A 24,084-nucleotide genomic window follows, 5' to 3' on the forward strand; every position below is an offset into this window, starting at 1 on the left:
TCAGCCACATGGAAATAGCAAGATAGTGCATAAAGACCAACTGTGTGGGCTTTATATCAAGAAGGAAAATGGGAATCCACCAGGACAACCCAAATTGAAGGACACCCCAAATCCCAGGGAGGGGAACATGGGCAAACAGCCCCTTTGATGGCATTCAGCTAATAAAAGTGAGAGAAGCTCAGGTACGTGAGAGAGGCAGAAAGCCTCCCTCTGTGACTTGCCTTTCCTTTGGGGATCCCAGCAAAGCATGCCAAGGGAAAGCACTTTGTTTCTCCCAAGCCCTAGAGCTAACTTGTGGAGTTTCTTGGAGACATTGTGAGGGAAAGACATGAGGAACAGCTGCAGACATTTTCCCAGACCCAGGACCAAGATCAGGTTGCCATTTTTAATCCAAGTGCATAGAAAGGCAACCATTCATTTTAATCTCTAGCCAGAGACCAGAGCACTCACTCTAGAGCTGCGTAGGAGCCTCCACAGCCAGAACTGTGGAAAGCCCCTCAGTAGTAGGTGCTAGAATTGTGTTCTCCTCTGTCACAGCCTTGGAACAGGAGGAGAGCTGATAAAGCTGCAGTTTCTACTGGGCAGTAATACTTGTATCTAGGGCCAGCTTGGCAATCTGGAACCAATCTGCAGGTGTCTAGCCTGCTCCCCTGAGATTGTGGTGTAGTAGGGCCCTCTCTGCTCTACTCCCAGGCAGAAATCCAGGCATTTGGAGCACCCACTTGCCTGCACCAGCAGCCTGAGCTGCCCCACCCATGACAGACATAGATCGTGGTACAGCAAGTCCCTCTCCACTCCATGGCTAGGCAGATATCCAGGCATTCAGACGACCTGTTCACCTGGAGCAGTAGTCTGACCTGCACCACTCATCCTGTGCAGTTAGCCTGGTGCTGGGAAGCTAACTCTGTTTCACACCAGGGCAGATCTCTGGGCATTCAAAGCACCTGCTCATCTGGCTCAGCAGCCTGAGCCACCACACCTGTCCTGAACATAAACCATGACGCAAAAAGGCACTCTGCTCCATGACCAGGCAAATCTCCAGCCATTAGAAGCACCAGCTCACCTGAATTGGCAGCCTGAGCCATCCCACCCCTCCTGTGAAGAGATTGCGGTGCAAGGATAGCCTCTCTGCTCTACATCCAGGCAACTCTCTAGGCATCTGAAGCACTTACTCTCTTGGATTAGGGGTTTATAGGCTGCTACTCTTCCCATGCAGCTGGGGCGGAGGAGATTTCCCAGCTTGATGCCGAGGTACACAACTGGACACTTGGTGGCTGCCCCCCAGATTCTCCCTCAGCACAGTTGCTTGCACCTGCCATTAGGGGACCTGTAGATGAACCTACCTGGTCTGGCCCCACCCATTGTGGCCCCCAATCCCCTTGGCTGAGCAGGGAGCTCAGACCACTGTGCATTCCAAGAATCAGCCCATTGCCTGAGGCAACAGAGAGCTTCCGCCAGTAAACAAGGATCAAGTACATACCTAGCCACATTGGCCATAGCCTGCTATCATGCATAAGCACTGTCTACTGACTTATAGGTCAAACTGCACAGCCCAATAAAAAACCTGCAGAAATAAGTACATAAGGCTACAAAAGCAAAACCAAAAGACCCTATGGAGTGGGGGAAAGGAAAAGGAAAAAAGAAAGAAAAAAATAGCAATAGTATAATAGGGAAATAAAGAAAAAAAAAATCCTACAAACATGAAAATAATTACAAAAATTAGAAGTGCCAAAATTTCCAAATGGAAAGGAACAAGCACAAAAATCCTGATACTATGAAAAATATGAATGCAGTGACACCATCAAATGATTGCACTAGCTTTCCAGCAAAGGTCCCTAATGAAAATAGAGACTCAGAAGTGACAGATAAAGAATTCAAATCATGGATTGCAAGGAAGCTCAATGAGATCCAATACAAGATTGAAAAGAAACGTCTAAAGCAGTCCAGAAAATGAAGGAGGAGATAAATTTTAAAAAGTAATAAATCACAGCTTCTAGAATTGGACAACTCACTTAAAGAACTTCAAAATACAATTGAAAGCTTTATCAACAGACTGAACCAAGCAGAAGAAACCATTTCAGAGCTTGAGAACTGGTCTTGTGAACTAACCCAGTCAGACATACATAAAAAAAGAGAATATTTTTTAAATGAAGAAAGACTTTGAGAAATGTGGGATTATGTAAAAAGATCAAACCTACAAATTTTTGGCATTCCTGAGAGAGAAGAAAAATTTAAAAACTTGGAATACATATTTGGGGGGATAATTCAAGAAAATTTCCCTAACCTTGCTAGAGAGGTAGACATTTAGATACAAAAAAATCCAGAAAACACCTGCCAGATACTATACAAAATGAACATCACTAAGGCATATAGTCACCACGTTGTCCAAGATCAATGCTAAAGAAAAAAATCTTAAAGGCAGCTAAAGAAAAATGTCCAAATTGCATAAAAAGGAAACCCCATTTGGCTAACAGTGGACATCTCAGCAGAAACTTTACAAGCCAGAAGAGACTGGGGGCCTATTTTCAGCATTCTTAAAGAAAAGAAATTCCAATCAAGAATGGCATATCCCAGCTGGGCGCAGTGGCTCATGCCTGCAACCCCAGCACTTTGGGAGGCTGAGGCAGGCGGATCATGAGGTCAGGAGTTCGAGACTAGCCTGGCCAAAATAATGAAATCCCATCTCTAATAAAAATACAAAAATTAGCTGAGTGTGGTGACACACACCTGCAGTCCCAGCTACTTGGGAGGCTGAGGCAGGAGAAACACTTGAACCTGGGAGGTGGAGGTTACAGTGAGCCAAGATTGTGCCACTGCACTCCAGCCTGGGCGACAGAGCAAGACTTTGTCTCGAGAAAAAAAAAAATTCATTTCCCACCAAACTAAGTTCGTAAGTGAAGGAGATTTTTAAAATCTTTCAAAACAAGTAAGTCCTAAGGGAATCTGTTATCACTAGACAAGCCTTATAAGAAATCTTTATGGGAGTTCTAAATATAGCAATGAAAAAACTATACTGGCTACCACAAAAATACACTTCAGTACGGAGCCCACAGGCCCTATAAAGCAACCACACAATAGAAACTTATATTTCAAAGCAAACCAGCTAATAACTTCGTGATAAGATCAAAACCTCACACGTAAATATTAACCTTGAATGTAAATGGCCTAAGCTCCCCACTTAAAAGGCACAGAATGGCAAGTTGGAAACAAAAAACAAAACCCATCCATATGCTATCTTCAAGAGATCCATCTCACATGTAATGACACCCACAGGCTAAAAGTAAAGGATTAGAGAAAGATCCAGCACACAAACAGAAAACAAAAAAGAGCCCAGGTTGTCATTCCTATGTCAGATAAATCACACTTTAAACTGGCAACAGTCAAATAGGACCAAAAAGGCCATTACATAATAATAAAGGGCTCAATTCGACAATAAGACTTAACTGTCCTAAATATATTATGCACACAACATTGGAGTAGTCAGATTCATAAAACAAGTACTTCTAGACCTCTGAAAAGACAGAGACAACCACACAATTATAGTGGGGGACTTCAATATCCCACTGTCAGTATCAGACAAATGATCAAGGCAGAAAACTAACAAAGAAATTCTGAACTTGAATTTGACATTTACTGATTGGACCTAACAGACATCTACGGAATATTCTACCCACCAACCACAGAATAAACATTCTTCTCATTTGCACAGAACATAGAAAGATTGAACACATGCCCAGACATGAAGCAAGTCTCAATCAATTTGAAAAAAATTGAAAACATACAATCATACTCTTGAACCACAGTGGAATAAAAATAGAAATCAATACCAAAATCTCTCAAAACCACACAATTACATGGAAATGAAAACAACTTGCTTTTGAATGACTTTCGGATAAACACTAAAATAAAGGATAATTTTTAAAAAATCTTTTAAATAAATAAAAACAGGGACATAGCATACCAAAATCTCTGGTATGCTGTTAACAGGAAAGCTTATGGTGTTAAATGGCTAATTTTAAAAAGTTAGAAAGATCTTAAATTGACAATCTAACATCAGAACAAAAAAACACTAAAATCAGAGCAGAACAATGAAATTGAGACTCAAAAAATACATACAAAATATCAATGAAAGCAAATGTTGGTTCTTTGAAAGAATAAACAAGATCAACAGACAACAAGCTAAATTAACAAAGAAAAAAAGGGAGAAGATCCAAATAAGCCCAATCAGAAATGACAAAGGTGACATTACAACTGATCCCATAGAAATACAAAAGATTATCAGAGACTGTTACTAACACTTCTTTGCAAACACACTAGAAAATTTAGAGGAAATGAATAAATTCCTGGAAACACACAATCTGCCAAGATTGAATCATGAAGGAATTAAAACCCTGAATAGACCAATAATGACTTCCAAAATTGAATGAGCAATAAAAAACCTACCAACCAAAAAGTTGCAGGCCAGATGGATTCAGAGCCAAATTCTACCAGACATACAAAAAAGACTTGGTATCAATCCTACTAAAACTTTTTCAAAAAATCAAGAAGTGTCTCCTCCCTAACTCATTCTAGAAAGCCAGCATCACCCTGATACCAAAATCTGACAGACACAATGAAAAAAGAAAACTACAGGCCAATATCCCTGATAAACATAGACACAAAATTCCTCAACAAAACACTGGCAAACCAAATCCAACAGCACATGAAAAAGTTAATTCACTATGATCAAATAGTGCAAGGATGCAAGGTTGGTTCAACATATATAAATCAATAAATGTGATTTACTACATAGACAGAATTAAAAACAAAAACCATATGATCACCTCAATAGACTCAGAAAAAGCTTTTGATAAAATCCAGCATCCCTCCATAATAAAAACCCTCAAGCAAATAGGTATCAAAGGAACATGCCTCAACATAATAAGAGTGATCGATGACAAACCCACAGTCAACATGATACTGAAGAGGCAAAAAGTAGAAGCAATCTCCTTGAGAACTGGAACAAGACAAGGACGCCCATTCTCATTGTGCCTATTCAACATAATACTGGAAGTGCTAGCCAGAGCAATCAGGCAAGAGAAAGAAATAAAAAAATCCAAATAAGAAAACAAAAAGTCAAACTATCTCTCTTTATGGCCAATATGATTCTATACATAGAAAGCCCTAATGACTCCAAGAACTATAAATGACTTCAGTAAAATTTCAGGCTTCTGGAACTGATAAATGACTTCAGTAAAATTTTGGGATGCAAAAATCAATGTATAAAAATCAATAGCATTTCTATCCACCAATAATGTTCAAGCTAAGAGCCAAATCAAGAACATAATCCCATTTACAATAGCAGCAAAATTAATTAATTAATTAATTAATTAAAATAAAATAAAATACCTAGGAATACATCTAACCAAGGAAGAAGGTAAAAGATCTCTACAAGGAGAACTATGAAACACTACTAAGAACAATCATAGATGATATAAACAAAGAAAAAAACATTCCAAGCTCATAGGTTGGAAGAGTCAATATTGTTAAAATGGCCACACTGCCCCCCAAAAATCTACACATCCAATGCCATTCCTATCAATCTACCAACATCATTTTTCACAGAACTAGAAAAAACTATCCTAAAATTCTTATGGAATAAAAAAAAAGACCAATAGCCAAAGTAATACTAAGCAAAAAGAACAAAACCAAAGGCATCACATTACTCAACTTCAAACTATAAGGTAACCAAAACAGCATGGTAATATTACAAAAACAGACCCATAGACCAATGAAACGGAATAGAGAAACCAGAAATAAAGCTTCACAAGTACAGCCATCTCATCTTTAACAAAGATGACAAAACTGAACAGTAGGGAAAGGACACCCTATTCAATAAGTGGTGCTAGGATAGCTGCCTAGCCATATGCAGAAGAATGATACTAGATTCCTACCTTTCACCATATAGAAACATTAATTCAAGATAGAATGAAGATTTAAATGTAGGATCTGAAGCTAGAAGAAACCTAGAAGAAAACCTAGGAAACGCCATTCTGGACATCAGACTTGGGAAATAATTTATGACTAATTCCTCAAAAGCAATTGCAACAAAAACAAAAATTGACAAGTGGAACCAATTAAACTAGAAAGCTTCTGCACAGCAAAAGAACTATCAACAGAGTAAACAGACAATCTACAGAATGGGAGAAAATATTCACCAAATACACATCCAACAAATGTCTACTATTCAGACTATATAAGGAATTTAAATAACTGAACAAGCAGAAAACAACCCCACTAAAAAAATGGGCAAAAACATGAACAGACAGTTCTCAAAAGAAGATATATGAGCAGCCAATAAACGTGAAAAAATATCCCATATCACTAAACACCAGAGAAATGCAAATCAAAACTACTATTAGATACCATCTCACACCAGTCAGAATGATTTACCATTTACTAAAAAGTCAAAAAACAACAAATATTGGCAAGGCTGCAGAGAAAATGGAATGCATATACCATTTTAGTGGGAATGAAAATCAGTTCAGCCATCATGGAAAGCAGTTTGGAGATTTCTCAAAGAACTTAGAACTACTTACTAGTCAATCCAGCAATCCCATTCTTTTGTATATATCCAGAAGAAAGCAAATCATTCTACCAAAAACATGTGCACTCACATGTTCATTGCAGTACTACTGACAATAGCAAAGACATGGAATCAACCTAGGTGCCCATCAATGGTGGACTTGTTAAAGACAACGTGGTACCTATTCATCATGGAATATTATGCAGCCAAAAAAAGAGAATAAAATCATATCCTTTGCAGCAACATAGATGTAGCTGGAGGCCATTACCCTAAGTGAATTAATGCAGGAACAGAAAACTAAATACTGCATGTCCTCACTTATAAGTGGGAGCTATACATCAGGTAATCATGGACATGAAGATAATGACAACAGAAACCAGGCACTACTAGAGTGAGAAGAGAAGAAGGGGCAAAGGTTGAAAAACTATTGGGTACTATGCTCACTCCCCGAGTAAGGGGATCATTTGTACCCCAAAGCTCAACATCATGGAATATACCTACATCTATGTCATAAACCTGCTTATGTATCTCCCTGAATCTATAATAAAAGTTTAGAAAAAAGAAAAGAAAACCTCTATCTCCATTAGAATCCACTATCAAAAGGTAAATCTTACCATTACTCTCTGCTGTTTTAGCTATTCAGTGACTCTTATATGCCCAAGAAAAATGCACCTTCATTGATGTGTCATGTAATGTAGTACATTTTTGGTTCTGACCACTTTTTCAAACTCTTGTCACTTCCTTCAAAGTGCTCCATGGCCAAGTCCCTTGGACTACTTGTTCTTTTTAAAATGCATCCTAATTTACTTTCCAGATTCTCTTTCCTTTTTACATCTTTGTGCCCAAAGCCTGAATTCCCTCCTCATCTCTGCTCCCACTCTGTTCAATAAAATCCTATGCATCCTTCAAACGTGCCCTTAAATTTCACCACATTTGTGCATACTTCCCTGTCCTGACAGCTGGAATCACTGAATCTCTTCTTTATGAACCCACAGAATTTTAAAAATTCTACACCACTGACACTTATTATGCTGTGCATTCATGCTTGGATCTCTAACCATGGCACTGAAAATCCTGGAGAGCAGACTGACCATGTTTCAATATTGCAAAACCCGAGGCTTATTTCTCCACCTTTAGGATACAATAAGAGCTCAAGATTTTATGGTGGAAATAAATTCAAATTAAGGCTCCTTCTTCCTCTAAAATGCCTTATCGTGTATTTGTGAATTAGTGCTGCATACTGATGAACTTACTCTATACTCAAATCCAACTTCCAGTAAATAATCAATAGATGGTTATTGAAGGAGAAAATTAACATTATTGTGCATATCTGTTGTAACAAGTTTCAGCCTGGATTATTATGCTTTCATAATCATTCTCATTTCCTTAAGAAATACTACCTTGGAATCAATTTACTCTATCCAAATGATACATGTGTTGAGGTCATAGAACAATCAGTAGACCTAAGAGTGACACCAAGATGTTCTCTATATTTCTAGGGAGTAACAGTGTGGAAAACATAAAGTAAATATATAATCAACAGTAAATACGGACCTTGCACAATAATCTAGAAGAAAAAAATCAAACTATAATTGCTGCAATGGTCAAAAGGACACTGACATCATAATGGCTTATGCTGGTTTTGAAAGCTCAGCGGAAACCCACATACTGAAATCAGAGTCAGGCTGACATCCTAGTGATGGTGGTTATTTCCAGTTTTTAATAAAAGCCTATCTGACAGTCTGGTGGTGGTTCAGAAACTCTTTCATCTGTTTTCATGACTTTGTCCCATCAAACCAATGACAGAAACATATAAATTAATCACCATTTTTCCAAGTCACCTAGGTGTATATCCTAGAACTTACCTGGTACAATCTTACCCTACAAAATAACAAGTTATCCTATAGCCAGAACCAAATTTCTGCAGCCCCTGTGACAAGCACTGCACTCTATATAGTAAGCATTCAATATGGTCTCCATGTTGAGTGAAGGAATAATTCTTAATTCCTTACTCCTCTCCCCATGGATACTTGCAGGCTTATTAGGTATTTAAGAGTTTTCTGTCATGTCTGGTCTGTTGCATTCATCACTTTCTTTCCACTCCCACTGAAATCACTTTAGTTAAGATTGTCTAATTTCATCTCGTCTAATCTCATTCATTCATTTAACAAAAAAATTTAATCCCTATAATTTTCCAGAACTATAACTAGGAACATATAACTAGAACATACAGCTGGTTACTAGTTTTGTTCTAATAACTAGAAAAAAATCCTTGCCTTCATGATGATTCCATTCCACCCTCTGACCTCCTGTGGGATTTTTGAGGTTGCACACTTAGATCTACAAGTTAAAGGCTAATTTTCAGAATGAAGTCAAGGTTTTGTCTCAACCTATGCCTTGCTAGGCTCTACTAAGTTCTGCTTCTTGCTTCCACTTACTCCCATACCATGGCAAATCCACTCCCACTGAAAGGTGCCCTCTCCCTCATCCTTCACCTAACCAGATTCTACCCATTCTTTAAGGTTGTACCCAAGCTCCACCTTCTTGGAGACTTTTATGACTGCCTGGGCTCACACTCATCTCTTCGCTCTTCCATATTCCCACAGCACTGACTAACTGGATCACTCACTCAACCATTTGATCAGGCCCTACCTTGTACTGCTTTTTATGTGCTACAAACCTGTGCAGCCTGTGTCCACAATTACACTGTTGATTCCTTGAGTCCAGTGTAGAATTACTCAATTACTATACTCAGTGTCTTCATAACACAGGTATCCTGAGAGGCTGTTAGTTTATGCTCACAATGCACTTCCAGAATAGAATGGAACTAGTAATACAAGTACTCTTTGCATAATGAAATAACAATTAATACTTATTTCTTATTTGCAAGAGGGAACTCCAGCAGGAAAAGGTGTAGGCTGAATAAAAGAAGATCTTTGATCTAACTCATTTACTTTTATGCCTACTGAACTTGCCATTTTTAAGATCCCATCTGAAAAATATCTGTTCACAATTCAGAACCACCCAAACTCTTTTGGCAATTTCCTTAGTTCCCCCATAAACAATGGCTCTCATTTTACCCTACTGTTAGTTATCATCTCTTACAGGCAAATTTTGTCTCTATTCAACAAGAAGATAAAGCTAGATGAAGTACATTGAATTAAGTAAGCTAAAGTGAACAAGAGAATAAAATGGCATAAAAGGTAAATATTGGCTTTATTGTTGTTCATAATTACCTTATAGAACAAAAGGTGGATGGATTACAGTGATCTACTTTTGAAATACATTTTCGAAAGTATTCTCATTAAATTCTGAATGTATATTTAAATTTAAGGCAGTGCATGTGATATATATGTGTGTATGTGAAAATGAGTACTAATACAGTAGCCCAACAGATTTTTTGTCAGAATAATTTTAGACTGGAGCCCAATGCTACCAGCTTAAGCAAATAACTCATGTGGATGGAGATAAAAGATCATCTAGCAATGTAAGGTGCAACAGTGGATAAAGGGGGGGAAGGAAGGAAACCAAGTCATGGATGAGAGGTTGGAGTGAATCAAGACAGAAGTACCAGCATCTCATGTTTATAATTAAATAAACAACCTAAAATACCTCTGAACTGTAAGCTCAAATGTATTACATAAAAAACCTATTTTTGAATTATTTGGCATTTGAGACAATACCAGTCAGCAGCCATTAAATAAAATTTTATAAATAACCCCCAAGAGATCCTGGACTCTAAAGGTTTCACTCTTAAGGAATTTCCAGATTCCTCTAGAGTTATAACTCCCAAAATAGATGCCAAGGTGCTCTGGGGGGTGCCATGGTGAACTCACATGGGTGAAACAGGATATTTTAAATTTTCAAGGCAAATACGGTAGTACTCAAGATCCATTAGACACCCCAGGAACTACTAGCTTGAGGTAGTTCACAGTGTTAACACTATATTCCTTTTGATGTCATTATATCTGTTTGAAACTGGAGTTTGGAAGTTTCTGTGATGAAAAGCAAAAATCATGTGAAAATCAATGTGAAACAGGAAATGACGGTGGTATGGTAGTGGCATCCACTCTGGCTCAAAGGTTTGAGAGGGTGTTTCATGGCCAAAGCCATACACATGCCTGTAGTAAACTGTAGTGATTAACAATGAAACAAAAATAATTTTCTTTTAATTTATATGCTCTCTTTTTTTTTCTTATGGCTATTAAGTTGTTAGAACATAACACTTATTAAGTTGTTTGGTGCTATTTAATGAACAGGATTGTTAGGTACTGCTTTTGGCCTAGAGGCACAGTGAAAAAATCCAAAACACTAAGGATTTGGATGTGGTGAACTGAGAAAGTTTGAGAACTTGTGCTGTAGCCTCTAGTCAAGTGTAATTTTTTTTTTAAGACACACACACCACACAATACATGCATACAGATCCTTCTACCACCATATAAATCTTTGTATTCTGATACCAACAAGCACTACAGCTATTCTTAGCTTTAATTTTTAAACTAGAGACTTCTGTCCCTCAGGCACAGTGGTTTTCCTGCCTAAAAGTAGTATATGAAGATGACTGTTAATAAGTCAAACCAACCATATGGTGTCAGCAATGATGCATGCAAAAAATTCAACTCATTCAATAATCAGATCTATCCAAAAGTATACAGGTTAAAAATTAATAAATTACTATTTTAAAATATATAATGAGCACCTTCTAAAAGCAATGTATAACAACCCACGAGATGTAAAAACTATTATGCTGTTTATAATGCATTAGGAAACAGTAGAATATCATGGCTAGAAAATAGGATTTGTAGTTAGACAAATCTCGGTGCATATCCCAGCATGACCTCTTACTATTGGTAAGACTTCTGAAAAGTTTTCTGTGCTTGTTAGCTTGTTTATCTGTTTTCTGGCCTGTTTATAGTTCTCTCATCTCTATAGTAGGGTTAATAACAGTGTCCGTCAGTTAAGCTCATTATGAGCTGTAAATAAAATAATGCATATGAATGCATAAAACTATGCCTGACACTTAATAATTGGTGGTTATTTATAGCATGTTATAGGGAAAACAGTCTAACCAAAAATAAAGTAAATCAATAAGTTTTCATCACTCTTCTTAAAAGAGCAGTTTTATGCAAGGCTGATAAACTAATTGAAAGTTATATTTAAATAAAAGTGACAAGGCACAAAGGTTAAATAATACATCAGAATAACACAACTACAAAAAGCAGAGACTCAGAGCAAAAAGTCATAACACATTTGAAACTTTTAACTATCCTTTTCTTAAATTGTCTACCTCTTGCTTCCAAAAGCCTGCCCTTGCTAGGTTCTCCTCATTCTTGCTGTTTCTTCTTCTCTACTTCTTTGCTGACTCTATAGTAATTTCATTAAATTATGCAGCAAATAACTCATGGCAGGATTTACTAAAAATCATGAAGGAAATTTGGGTAGGTAGAAAATAACTGTAACACAAAGCTTAACTAGAGAAGTGCTACAAACAAGGGAAAGAAAAGTTGCATGGGACTCAAGGGAGGAAGAAGTTATTACTGACAGAGAGAACTAGGAAAGTCTCTGTAGAGGAGTTGCCTTTTCAGATAGGTCTTAGACATCAGGTAGGATTTGGACGTGCTTCCAAAGGGAAGGACACATGAACCAGCAGGGCAAGCAGGAGCAAAGCCTCAGAGGCAATAAGCACGGAAATGAACCAGGAATGGCAAGGAGTTCAAATGGTTGAAATTTAGACCTCATCATGGAGGGAGGGAGAAAATGATATTAGAAATGCTATTTAAAGCCAAACTGCGGATGACTTTGGGTGTCCCCAGTGCTATGCCATTATCTCCTCTTCTCCACTGCATGAACTTCCACAGGGCTGGGTGCCTTCCCAATTTGATCATCATTGTAACTCAATGCTGAAGACAGCACCCAAACACCTAGTGTTAAAAAATACGTTTTTAATTATTCAAGCTTCCTTGGTTATAAGCCAGGTAATCTTGTGTTCTGGTTCTAATTCTACCATTAACAAGCTCTGTGGGCCTGAGAAACTAATGTCACCTCCCTTCCAGATCAAGCTTGCTCATCCATAAAATGACTGATACGGTTTTGATGAGTACTCAGGGTTTTCACTCTGTAAAATTACCTTTCACAAAGTTATTATTTTATATAATATACCCTTAAATTATAAAAAAGATATAGTTTTGCCATTTGACATCCAAATGAATGACATTTCACTTCAAATTATGGAGACTGTTAAATGCAAAAACACAGCTTTTAAGAATGGTATTTAAGGACACTTCCCAGTTTTCATGGTTGGAAAAGAAAATAGAATGTCTCCTTAAGAAAAGTGGTTGCCATATTTCTCAATTCTAAATTATACTTTTATATATTAATGTTTATAAAGTTATGAAGTTTTTCAATCATGAACAGAAGTCTATTTTTTTATTGAAGAAATGTTTAGATCAATGATATGTCTTAGAATTAAGGCATTGATGCAGTAGTTGACTGAAAAACTTTATTGAACAAATACTACTTGAGTCCCTACCACATGTCCAAATACTATGTTAGGACCCAGGGATACACTTTAGAGGAAAAAGACATTCCAATGCAATAGTAAACTATTTCTATCTGGAGTAATCATGGAACTTTATGGAAGGAGAGAAAGTGTTTCCCTGAGTCTCATGGTTTCAACAGACATTCTGGAGGAGGTGATATTGATAGAGTGAAAAGGACTCATAGGAGTTATCTATGTTAACAAGAGGAATGTGCTTTTTTTTTAGCCAGAGACAACTGTGTGAGCCACAGCATAAAGGGGAAGGTAGGTATACTGGGGCCACTGTAAGATATCCGGAATGTAAAAATCATAGATGTGAGAGATAAGACTGGAATGAATGACAAATGAGTGACAGTTACGATGGTCCTGACTGCCATGCTAAAAAGTTCAGCCTTTAATTCTAAAAATGCTGTGGCTCCACTGATGGGTCCCAAATGAGAATATCAACTGGAGAACAACAAACACCATGATGAGGGGTATCACCACTATTGATTACAAACTGATGGGCAGGGAAGCTGGAGGAGGGGATGGGCAGGAGGCAACTGCTGCAACAGTTCCGGCGAGTTGTGAAGAAGATGTGGCTATTGTAAAGATGGATGAGATATTTATTTTACAAGGTAGAAAAGACAAAATTTAATTAGTACTTGAGAGTGGGCAATGAAAGGAAGGAGAGAACGGTAGAAGTTAAAACCCGAATTATTTTCAAAGAGTAATTTAAGATCACATAACTTCTTAAATTCCTGAACAGCTGAAAAAATGAGTAAAACTCAATTATTAAGAACTCCGGGCTAGAGTCTCAGACTTGACCTTGCCAAGTTGAAGGACATCAGTCTAGTTCACCATCCTAGAAGACAAGAATCATCCCTTGCTGGAACAAACCTGATTCCCACCCCAGGAGCAATAGGTCTGCCGTATTCTTCTGGGAATATGCATCCCAGAATCTAAGAAAGTAACATAAATAAAGCTTCTCAATGGTTTGAAAGCTTTCAAGGAATCTCCAAAGTGAATCATCAGAAGAGGGAGAGAAAGGATTCTAAGTGTAACTCAAAACATCTATTCTCAAAAATTTACCAGATGAGTGATGACTTTAGTACGAACCTCAGTGACTGCTTAACACCAAACTACTTTTACTAAGCAACAATTATGTACCAGGTGTCATGTTCTACTTATGCTTGGCCCAACTTCCTCATTTTTGAAACTGGAAGTAAGAGGACCTATTTGTTAGAATTACTGTGGTATTTAAATTGCAAATGTTGCTTTGATAAACTGATAAATGTAAGGAATTTTCACTTTCACTATTCTTAACACTTAATTTGGCATATATGACCTTTCCTAATTTGTGTGCTGCATCCCTCTTAACACCCCCTTCCTCACACATTGTAATCTTCAGCTAGGTCAGATTACTGAAGCCCGCATGATGTCTTCTCATCTCCATGTTATGGCTAGGGTAAGCCCCCTGGTTGACTTTCTTTTAGCACCTGATACTTTCCCATCAGATCACTTTTCAATGCCTAAATAATTATTTTGAAATAAATATCTTTATGCCACACCAGACTCTAAAAGTCCGTAAGAGCAAAGATCAACCTATTTCGATCACCCCTAAATTTCTCTGCTTATCAAGTGAATTAATAAATTTTCTCAGGCAAGATCTTATATTTCTCAAATCTTCAAGTTTTAAAACTGCATTTTATATAAAATGTAGTAAAATAAAACAAAAAAAATTAAGTAGCACTTCAGCCCTTAATGACAGTTTCTTTGTTCCTCACAAGAAGACCACAATAGGAGAGACATCCTGGGTTTCCTTTTGACTTCACCAGGCCTCAAAGACTCCAGTCACTTCTTAAATTCAAGGATTTCACAAACCCATTCCTCAATCTCTCTATGACTTGGATCTATCTTATTTCTAATTTTCTAATTATCAGCCCCCCTAATACCTTATTATCATCCCCTCCATTGTTCTCATCACAGCATGTGTCATCTATAGCCAATAGAAAAGAAAGATGTTCTGGGAAGATAAATTTGGCTTTCATACACCTGAGAACTGGAGGAGGCAGAGATTAGAGCTAGCTAAGAGGCTATGATCCAGAACAGGCATGTAAAAGAGTGCTGTCTCTGGTCTATGGCAGTGGGAAAAGAGAGGCATATGTACTATTTGACTTGGAGACTGGTGACATATGAGGGTCAAAAGAGAAAAGATGGCAGAGGTTTCAAGTCTAAGTAACTGGGGGTAAGGTATTCTGGTTAACACAAACTAGAAAGTCCGGTGAATGTGGACAAATGTCTAGTTTAGACTTACAAATAGCATCATTTACTACTTATCATTAAGTGGAGGCAAATATGCATATATTGTTTGTATTTCTTTCTTGTTTTTCTTTTCTGTTTTCCCGCTTTGCTACACTGAGCACATATTACTTTATTAATAGAAAAAACAATCCTGTTTTCACACACACTTTGTTATGCATATGTTCACAGGCAGTATAGGTGAGATATTGTAGAGGAGATGTTCAGCAGGAAGATGGAATTGTAAGCCTGAGCTCATGAGTAGTCAAGGATATAGGCACAGTTTTAAAGTCATCTGCATAGAGTTAAAGCCCTGGGAATGCATGAGATCCTCAAGCAAAGGAGATCGAATTAGAGGGCCAGATGATGAAATTCTGTCTCAAGTTGTGCAGCCCTGGCACACTCACAGGGAATGACTGGTGCTAGGTAAGAGCACAAGAAACATCACACTAGCCCTGAGGTTTTGTCAACTTCCTCAGATTTAGTCTCAGAGAGTAGGAGAACGAGGTGTGGACAACATCTCTGCACCATGAGAGTGTTCTGAAGTTACGTCTATCAATGCTCTTTACTTATTGTTACAGTGATTTGTTTTTGTGTCATCATGCTGATGAAGTTGGGATGAAGAATTAAATCTTATTCAATTATTATCCTTCTTTGTTTTTCCCTCACCTAAGTACTTTCACATACCAGGCACTTTATATATACGTACATATATTTGCTGAAGAAACCAATCACACATATAGAGCTACTTCTTCCAATCCCCTCCCACTCTCAAATGCCTTAGCTTTCCTTGGTCAAGCTGCTACTTGCTTTTCTATCAGAATCAGTCCTCTAAAACCCAGACAACACGACATGTCCTGCCTTGAGGCGTTTTCTCCATATATCCCTCATTCCTACTTTGAAAGTTCACCATTTTTGCTCACTGTACACATTAGTTACCCGTAAGCACATAGCATGTTATTTCACGTGGCATTTAGAAAATCTGTAATTAGCTAGGCTAGAAACAAGGCAATAAACTGCCCAGTGGAGCATGGCTCAGACTCGATATGCATTTTGGGGGGTCTTATTTGACACACTCATCGCCAAATTTAGCTCTTTCTACATTCCTAGACCTACTACTTTGACATTTAAGACCCATCTTGTACAACTGCTTGAAGAAATAGTCTTTTAGAAATCGGTACTAAAGAGATAGTTAAGTCCGAACCCTATATTTGGTTGAATTTCACAACCTGAAAGAACTTTACAAACGCTAAAACAACATATCACTGTGACCCAAATAAGTGTCAGAGTTGCTGGTGTGAAGAGTCAGTTAGCCCAAGGACTCCTGACACTGGGCCCAGGCTGCCTTCATCCTATTACTTTGTCTATGGGACAGTTAATGTATTCTTCTGCTGCCATGTCACATGGCTTAGGTGAGGGAAGCTGGTATAGATGTGCCTTGAATGGAAATATTTTTCTTATAGGGTAGATCTTATTTTAAGTATTTAGAGACATTTGTTATTTAGCAGAGCTCTGCAGTCAAACTTTTACATGGCAAAGAAACACTCGAAACACTCTCTAAATTGTCTGCCAACTTAATTTATTTTCTACTATAGCAATATAAAACTGGAGTTGGGTTTTTTGATTACCAACAGACTTGGTTATCTTGCTCATACAAATAAGCTGAAGCTAAAAGGCCGACTGTTCCTATTCTCCTCTGCCATTTATGATCTAAGGCAACTCTCTTACCTCTCTCATTTTTTATCTTTTTAAATAAAGTTGGGTTTAGGACCATCTGCTTGTCTACACCCTCAGCAATGCTGGGGAGATGAAGTGGGAAAATGTATGTGAAAATAGTCTGTAATAATAATTATGACAACAGGAATAATAGCTAACACTCATTCAGCATTTATTATGTATCAGGCACAGCTTTGCATAAATTAACTCATTTAATTCTTACAAAAATACTAAGATGCAGGTATTGTTATTATTCCCATTTTACAGACAGAAAACCAAGGCACAGAGGCTAAGTAACTTGCACAAGTCACAAAGCTAGTAAGTAAAGAAGCTGGAATAAATGACCATGTGCTACCTATACCCTGAGGACAGTGATAATATAACCTTTTGCTTACAGAGACTACAAAAGATAAAATAAGTATCACAGGAAAATTAAATAATCATCATTTTATAGATGAGGCAATTGAGGTTCGGCAAGGTTTCACAGTTTGCTTAATTACATTTTCAGAGTATCTATAATTTAGAATATATTTAAACTATGTCTGAAGTCCTCTGTTTTTAAATTAAGGACAGTAGAGCAAATCTTTTGAAAACAGATTCAATGGTCAATTTTAAATTCTAGTGGCCTAACCAGCTATTATACTGGGAAATTATAGATTAAATATGCCTGGACATTCATAAGAATAAGGGCTTAAGAAATATTAGCTACTATCCCTATAAATGTCCCAATGCCTGCATCAGAGGCCCAAAGCACATCAAGAGTTCTAGACAAAATAGTATAGTTCTTTTTGAAAGGGTGAATGAGCAATTATAGTCTCTGGATTTGGAGAGTAATAAAAAAGTGGAGTCTCAAGTGTGAACTTTTTGTTTTCATTTTCCCTAATTGACCTATTTTTTAAAAACTCTATAAATTCACATCCTAATCAAGATAAAATTTTCAGAAATAGATTTTAATTCATTCCTTTTCACTGAATGCACAGTGGTACTTAATAATATCAAAAATCCAGTTAGAAAGGAGAAGATAAGTTTAACCCACCTACTAATGAAACAACACCTTTAAAAAGGAAGAAGGCATAATCCCTGTGGGCCAGCTGTGTGCCAGGCACTCACAGGCCAGCAAGTGCAAACAGCACTGCTTGACTCTGAGTCAAACAGAACCGGGTCAAATCTGGCTCTTCCTCTACTAGCTGGGTGGCCTCAGGCAAAGTTACTTCATTTCTCTGACTCTATCAAGAGCCTCTGAACACACAGCTGACCCAGGTGACCCTCTAGCATGGAATCACTGGAATCCAGGCCAACTGCTGTCCCCTGTGGGGTTTGGTGGGATTTATCACCTTGTTTCAAGGCCTACTTCACAAGACCCCACAGATACTTTTTGGAGTCTTTCAAGATCAGACTGGCCAATCCACATGGCTACAGGAGATACATCATGGGAATTTAGTGGATTAAAAAGGGCCCTATTTGGCATTGAACCAAATGATATCAAGAGTCTAGCTGAGCCAAGATTCCCTTAATAACAAATGTATATGATATCCTATCAGAACAGTGCAGGTCTTCTCTATCTCACTGAACACCCACAACCTTCTCAAAGCTAGGCCCACTAACCTCTACAACCTGTTCTCTCTGGGGACACACCAGAGTTGAACACTAAGGAGGGAGAGATGCATTCTTATCTGTGGACAGACAGGCTGTGATTTGAAAGTACTATAAGGTACACCTGGCTGACTGGAGTCTGGGTGGGCAGTTGAGGCTGGATTTCACATGAACTCCTAACCCACATGGCTCCCTATGCAGCTTAAACCATGAAACGTGGAGCACATGCATGTTCCAACCATTTCCCACAGTGGCCTAGCTTTCACCCAATTCACTGTGCCTGCTGTCCAATCTCTAATTCAGCTAACAGGGCCTTTGGGCTTAAGGCTGCTAAAGACAGGTTACCACTGAGCATTAGAGCTCTGGGAAAAACAAGTTCCTCTACTGAGATGTTGAACGTAACACCACCACAATATCTGTAGAAAGAACTTCCCAAGACTTCAGATTTCTTATTTATACAGACTTCTGTGACTATAGTCTTCACTGCAACTTCAGTCTACAAACATGGCTAACGAAGTGCTTTCGAGCTTGGGAGTTAAATTGCTGAAAATGGTGATAACCTGAGGACAAAATATATATGTAATATTGGGATCACAATTTATTAGGAATTAATAAGCACTTGTATATCATATCCTTCTTGCCTAGCATTTATACAGGCTTAAAAAATGGTAGCTAGTGTGATAATAATCCTTGCAGATCTCCTAGAGAACAGGCATGATCACCTTCAGCTAGCACTGTTGGTTGCTTACCTGTCATCTATTGGAAGAAAGCATTCTCTCTGTTTACAAGTAAGGAAACTAAAACAAGGAGGTTAGAGAACTTATCTAAGATTGCCTACTACATGCAGAGTAAAGTAAGGATCCAGACGGAGGCAGTTCAACTCTGGAATTTGAGCTATTAATCACTATACCCTTCCATCTCTTCTGTTTATGTGAGGAGATTGAAACCTACAGACATAGAACTTCTCCGCTGTCATGCTGTTACCTGGATTGTACATAAAAGTCCAAATTACAGCTACATCCCTGTTTAAACAGTAAGCTGTTTCTAAATCTGAATCCTGAGGACTTTCGGGCAGCCAGAAGGGTTTTCAGACATTATGACATGCAGCAAGAAAGTACACAGAGAGAAATTTTTTAGATGAAAAAGCCCCATCCAACAGTGGCTGATAACATTTTCTGTTCTCTGATAACCCCCTTGCTACTAGAGCAGCTGAAGATGACTCCAAATGCATGAATCTGTTCACTGTTCACATACTAAAAGAAAAAGGCCTGGCAGTTCATGATTAAAGAGGCATGAAGTCCCCAGATCACAAATGCCCTTTCAAAAATTTTCCACTTTTGTTCTGGTTTCAAGCCATGATAAAGAGTTTCCAATCAAATGCATCAGCTAAAATGAATCCATTTTCTGAAACAGAAGTGGCTAGTTTGGGTCCAGCACTTATAACGAAAGGTTCCTGGTGTCACAGACCATGAAATAAGACTGTTTGAAGTTGTTCCCATGGAGAATCCCAGAAGACTTTAAAACTTCTGAGCAGGAAGATCCTTGACCCTTGCCCAACTCCTTTCCACTTAACAGTGATGCAACTGAGCTGAAGAGACTAGTCCAAAGCCACTGAACAGGTTAGTTAGTGGCAGGGCTAAAATCTGTAATGAGGAGTTGGTCATGACCAGGTTGCAAACAGCCTTGTCCAAGGATTCACACTTGGAGTAGATACATTGCACCCTCACTTTTGACTAGGCCTAACTTCTGGTACAAACCTGTGGAGTCAAAATCTGATTTTAAATACTGTAAAAAACAAAAACAAACAACCTCTCATTTTCCAGATCTCTCAATGAAAACTTTAGGGCCAAATCAAGAAATCATAAGGCTATCTTAGGCCCTTACATAAAAATGGCCTTAAAATATACACACAACCTCCTTTTCACAGAAGACAAGAGAGCCAGAGAGAGAGAAATACAGAAAGAGAGGGAGAAAGAATACTTTGCCCCTGACATATACACACAAAAGTACTTGGCTTACTGTAAGCAAAAAGCAAAAAAAACAAAACAAAACAAAAACCCTCAAACTCCTTTGTCTTAACGGCAGAGAGAAAGGTGACAAAATTTGAAATAAAGTGAGCCACTGAAGACAGGAATGGGCAAACTCCAGCTAGCCTGGAACTATCCCGGTTTCCGCTGTGAACCAGCCTAGGGGCTTCCCCTCGGTCGGCCCCTGCACGGAAGGACGTGCGTGACACTGGGCTGCGTCACTGGCAGAAATGCCCGCGCCCAGAAAACGAGCTGGAGTGGAGAACAGAATGCAATTGCATACAATCTTCCTCTGGTTCCCTGGGGAGGCCTGTTCTGGGCAGAGAGATCCCAGGGGACCGTGCGGGAAGGAGCTAAAGCAATAGCCCAAAAGCGCCAGGGAATGCACTTGAAGTTTCAAACTTTTTTCTTTTCTTTGAAACTAAGTTTCCAGCCCACCAGGAAAAACTGCCTCGCGACCTAGTGATTTTAATCTCACGCTTGGCCGCAAGCCGCTGCCTCCAGACTGGAAACTGGCCGCGAGGCGCTCTAGCCCCCTGACCCCCTCCCCCGGCGCTCACCTGCGATATCCCAGAGCTGGAGGCGCACCACAGTCTCTGGGTCCCAGTGGAGCACCTTGAGCGCGAAGTCCACGCCGATTGTGGCCCGGTAGTGAGAGGAGAAGTTCTGGTGCACGTAGCGCTTGATGATGCTGGTCTTCCCCACGCCCAGGTCGCCAATCACCAGCAACTTGTACAGGTGCTCCTTGTGCGGGGCCTGCATCCTGGCGGCCGGCCAGCCGTACAGTGCCTGACCAGGGAAGCGCAGCCTCGGCTCTGCGCACGAGGGAGACTTGGGGAGCTCAAGTGTAGGTGCAGAGAGAGGCGTGGGCGGCGGGGCGGGGGCTGGGGGGGCGGAACTCCTCCCCCAGGGGTTAATCCTCCTTCCTACTCCGCGGTCTTGGAGAGGGGAGGAGACAGGAGCGAGTCCCGGGACTGGCAGCTGAAAGGGGTTCGCGTGTGGTTGCCTGTTGCAGCGCTTATTTATCCGGCGCTTTAGAGTTTCCGAAGAGGTGTTTTCGCCTGTGACCCTGGGCACAAACTTGTCAGGTGTGGATCTTATTTTCCACGTTTTGCTTGCGATAAAACTGATTGCGAAAAAGTACTCTGCGGGAGATGGCCGGTGAAAGGCCCCGATGAACACAGGTCTGAAGTCACAGGCTTCCGAACCACCCCACACTGGAGAGAGAAAGTACAGTATTAGGAAGCCCAATACTGGCTGGGCTTGGTTCCTGCGTGCCCTGGTTTTTAAGTTGAGGAACCATAAGTAAGTCATTTGAGCTCCCACAGCCTGTTATTTCTCAATGAATGGCAATGCTGACCTCTCAGCAGCTTGGAGGTGTGAACACAGAGCACTTTTCACACCCATTCAACTGGTAATCAGTTAACAAGGAGGACAATTGGGCCGAAAATGCCAAGGGCACTCGTGAGTTTTAGCCTCTTCTCATATCCTAAAAACTCTGAGCTGCACAGAAAGACAGTTTTAACAATCGGTCAGATTATTACAAATAATAATAATGGCAAACATTTATTGAGCACTCCCTATATGCCAGAGGGTTTATAAATTATGTCATTTAATCATCCCAGCTGTCTTAATAATAGATACCATTTTTCTTCCTATTTTACAAATGAGGAAGCTAAGGACTAGACATTTTAAGTAATGGACCCAGAGTCAAATAGTAAGGAAAAAAACCAAATTCAAACATAGGTTCCCAACTTTTTGTTGTTGTTGTTTTTGTTTGTTTTCATTCATTTGACAAATATACATTTTATTACCAATTAATATATGACAAATTGTACTTATTTTGTCTTGTCTGTCTCCACCTACAAGAAGGTAAATTTTTTTTAGGCCAGTAGGCATTGTCTGCGTTAGGATTTCCGTATCATCCTCCTAACGCAGACAATGCCTACTGGCCTCAGAAAAATTTACCTTCTTGTGGGTGGAGACAGGACAAGACAAAATAAGTACAATTTGTCATATATTAATTGGTAATAAAATAAGGCAGAAAGGGGATGTGAAGAGATTATATGGGGTTTGCCTTTTAGATAGGGTGGCCAGGGAAGGTTTCAGTAAGAGGGAGACAATTTAGTAAAGACATAAGGAAAATGAGAAATTTGGCATTCAGGGCTAGGGGGTGAGCAGTTTATACGAAAATGAGCTATTTTGTACCTGAATGTGCTGTGAAGGAGCTCTGCTCACATTCTATCATTTCGTCTTCTCAATTGCTTTATGAAGTGGGTTATTTTCTTCAATTTATAAATAAGGAAACCAAGATTAACAGCAGCTTTCTCAAGGGCACACATAACTAGTATGTGTTAGAACTAGAACTTAAACACAGGCCTGTGTGAAAGGGAGAAAGGAGATTTGGCAAGGACATTGTCTTTCTGCCTTCCTCCTCTGGCCTGACACACCCTAAACTTTAGCCTCCACATGCCCCAAACAAGCAGAGGGATGCTGAAGATGTGTAACCGCAACAAGTCACATAACCTCTGAGCCTTGGTTTCTACATCAACTAAAGGAGAATGATAATACTTATGGCCGGGCACGGTGGCTCACGATTGTAATCCAAGCACTTTGGGAAGCTGAGGTGGGTGAATCACTTGAGGTCAGGAGTTCAAGACCAGCCTGGCCAACATGGTGAAACCCGTCTCTACTAAAAATACAAAAATTAGCTGGGCGTGGTGGCAGGTGCCTATAATCCCAGCTACTTGAGAGGCTGAGACAGGAGAATATCTTGAACCTGGGATGTAGAGGTTGCAGTGAGCCAAGATCAAACCATTGCTCTCCAGCCTAGGTGACCTGAGCAAGACTCTATCTCAAAGTAAATAAATACATAAATAAATAAATAGAAATGAAGTTGTTGATAAAATGCTGGGTCCATAGTAGGTGGTAAATAAATGGTAGCTATTAACATGAAATGAGGGACAAGCTTAAAATACTGTCCACAGGCACTGTCCTGTGCAGTTTCATCTTTCCTCAGAGAGTAACTCAGAAGTTTTGCTCAGAATGGACACTAAGTGACAGTGTGTAGAATTGCAGTCATTTGTGTTTTATTGAAGTGCTTAGCTGGGTAGGCCTCATTTACTGGTTTCCACCCATGCAGGGACAACACCAATAAGATTACATCTAACAAGTGAGACAAATACTCTACTTGCTTAAAGAATTAGCCAACAATGTCACCTCACTTCCCAGGGAGGGGAATTCAGGAGCCCAAGATGCTTAAGCCATTCTAAATGCCTGCAAAATTAGGGAGGATGACAAAATGAGACCTTTGCCAGCTCTAAAATCCTCGGTCTGTAAATCTGAGAGACAGGCTTTGTCTGGCC

At 39.3% G+C, this 24,084-nt stretch overlaps 1 protein-coding gene across 2 annotated transcripts in view; it reads right to left on the minus strand.

The window, feature by feature from the left end:
* The window catches only part of RAB38 (RAB38, member RAS oncogene family), an 88,827-nt gene that overhangs the window by 40,555 nt on the left and 24,188 nt on the right, over positions 1 to 24,084 (minus strand). The window contains exon 2 of one of the 2 annotated variants that reach the window (XM_063671310.1): positions 21,280 to 21,936. In XM_063671310.1, the coding sequence (XP_063527380.1) occupies positions 21,280 to 21,481 (202 nt within the window). In that variant the 5' untranslated portion in view covers positions 21,482 to 21,936. Of the gene's footprint in view, positions 1 to 21,279; positions 21,978 to 24,084 lie in introns of those variants that run through there. The other variant, XM_054439084.2, reaches the window with a different exon arrangement.

Source organism: Pongo pygmaeus, chromosome 9 (assembly GCF_028885625.2).
Source record: "Pongo pygmaeus isolate AG05252 chromosome 9, NHGRI_mPonPyg2-v2.0_pri, whole genome shotgun sequence".
Classification (NCBI taxonomy): Eukaryota; Metazoa; Chordata; class Mammalia; order Primates; family Hominidae; genus Pongo; species Pongo pygmaeus.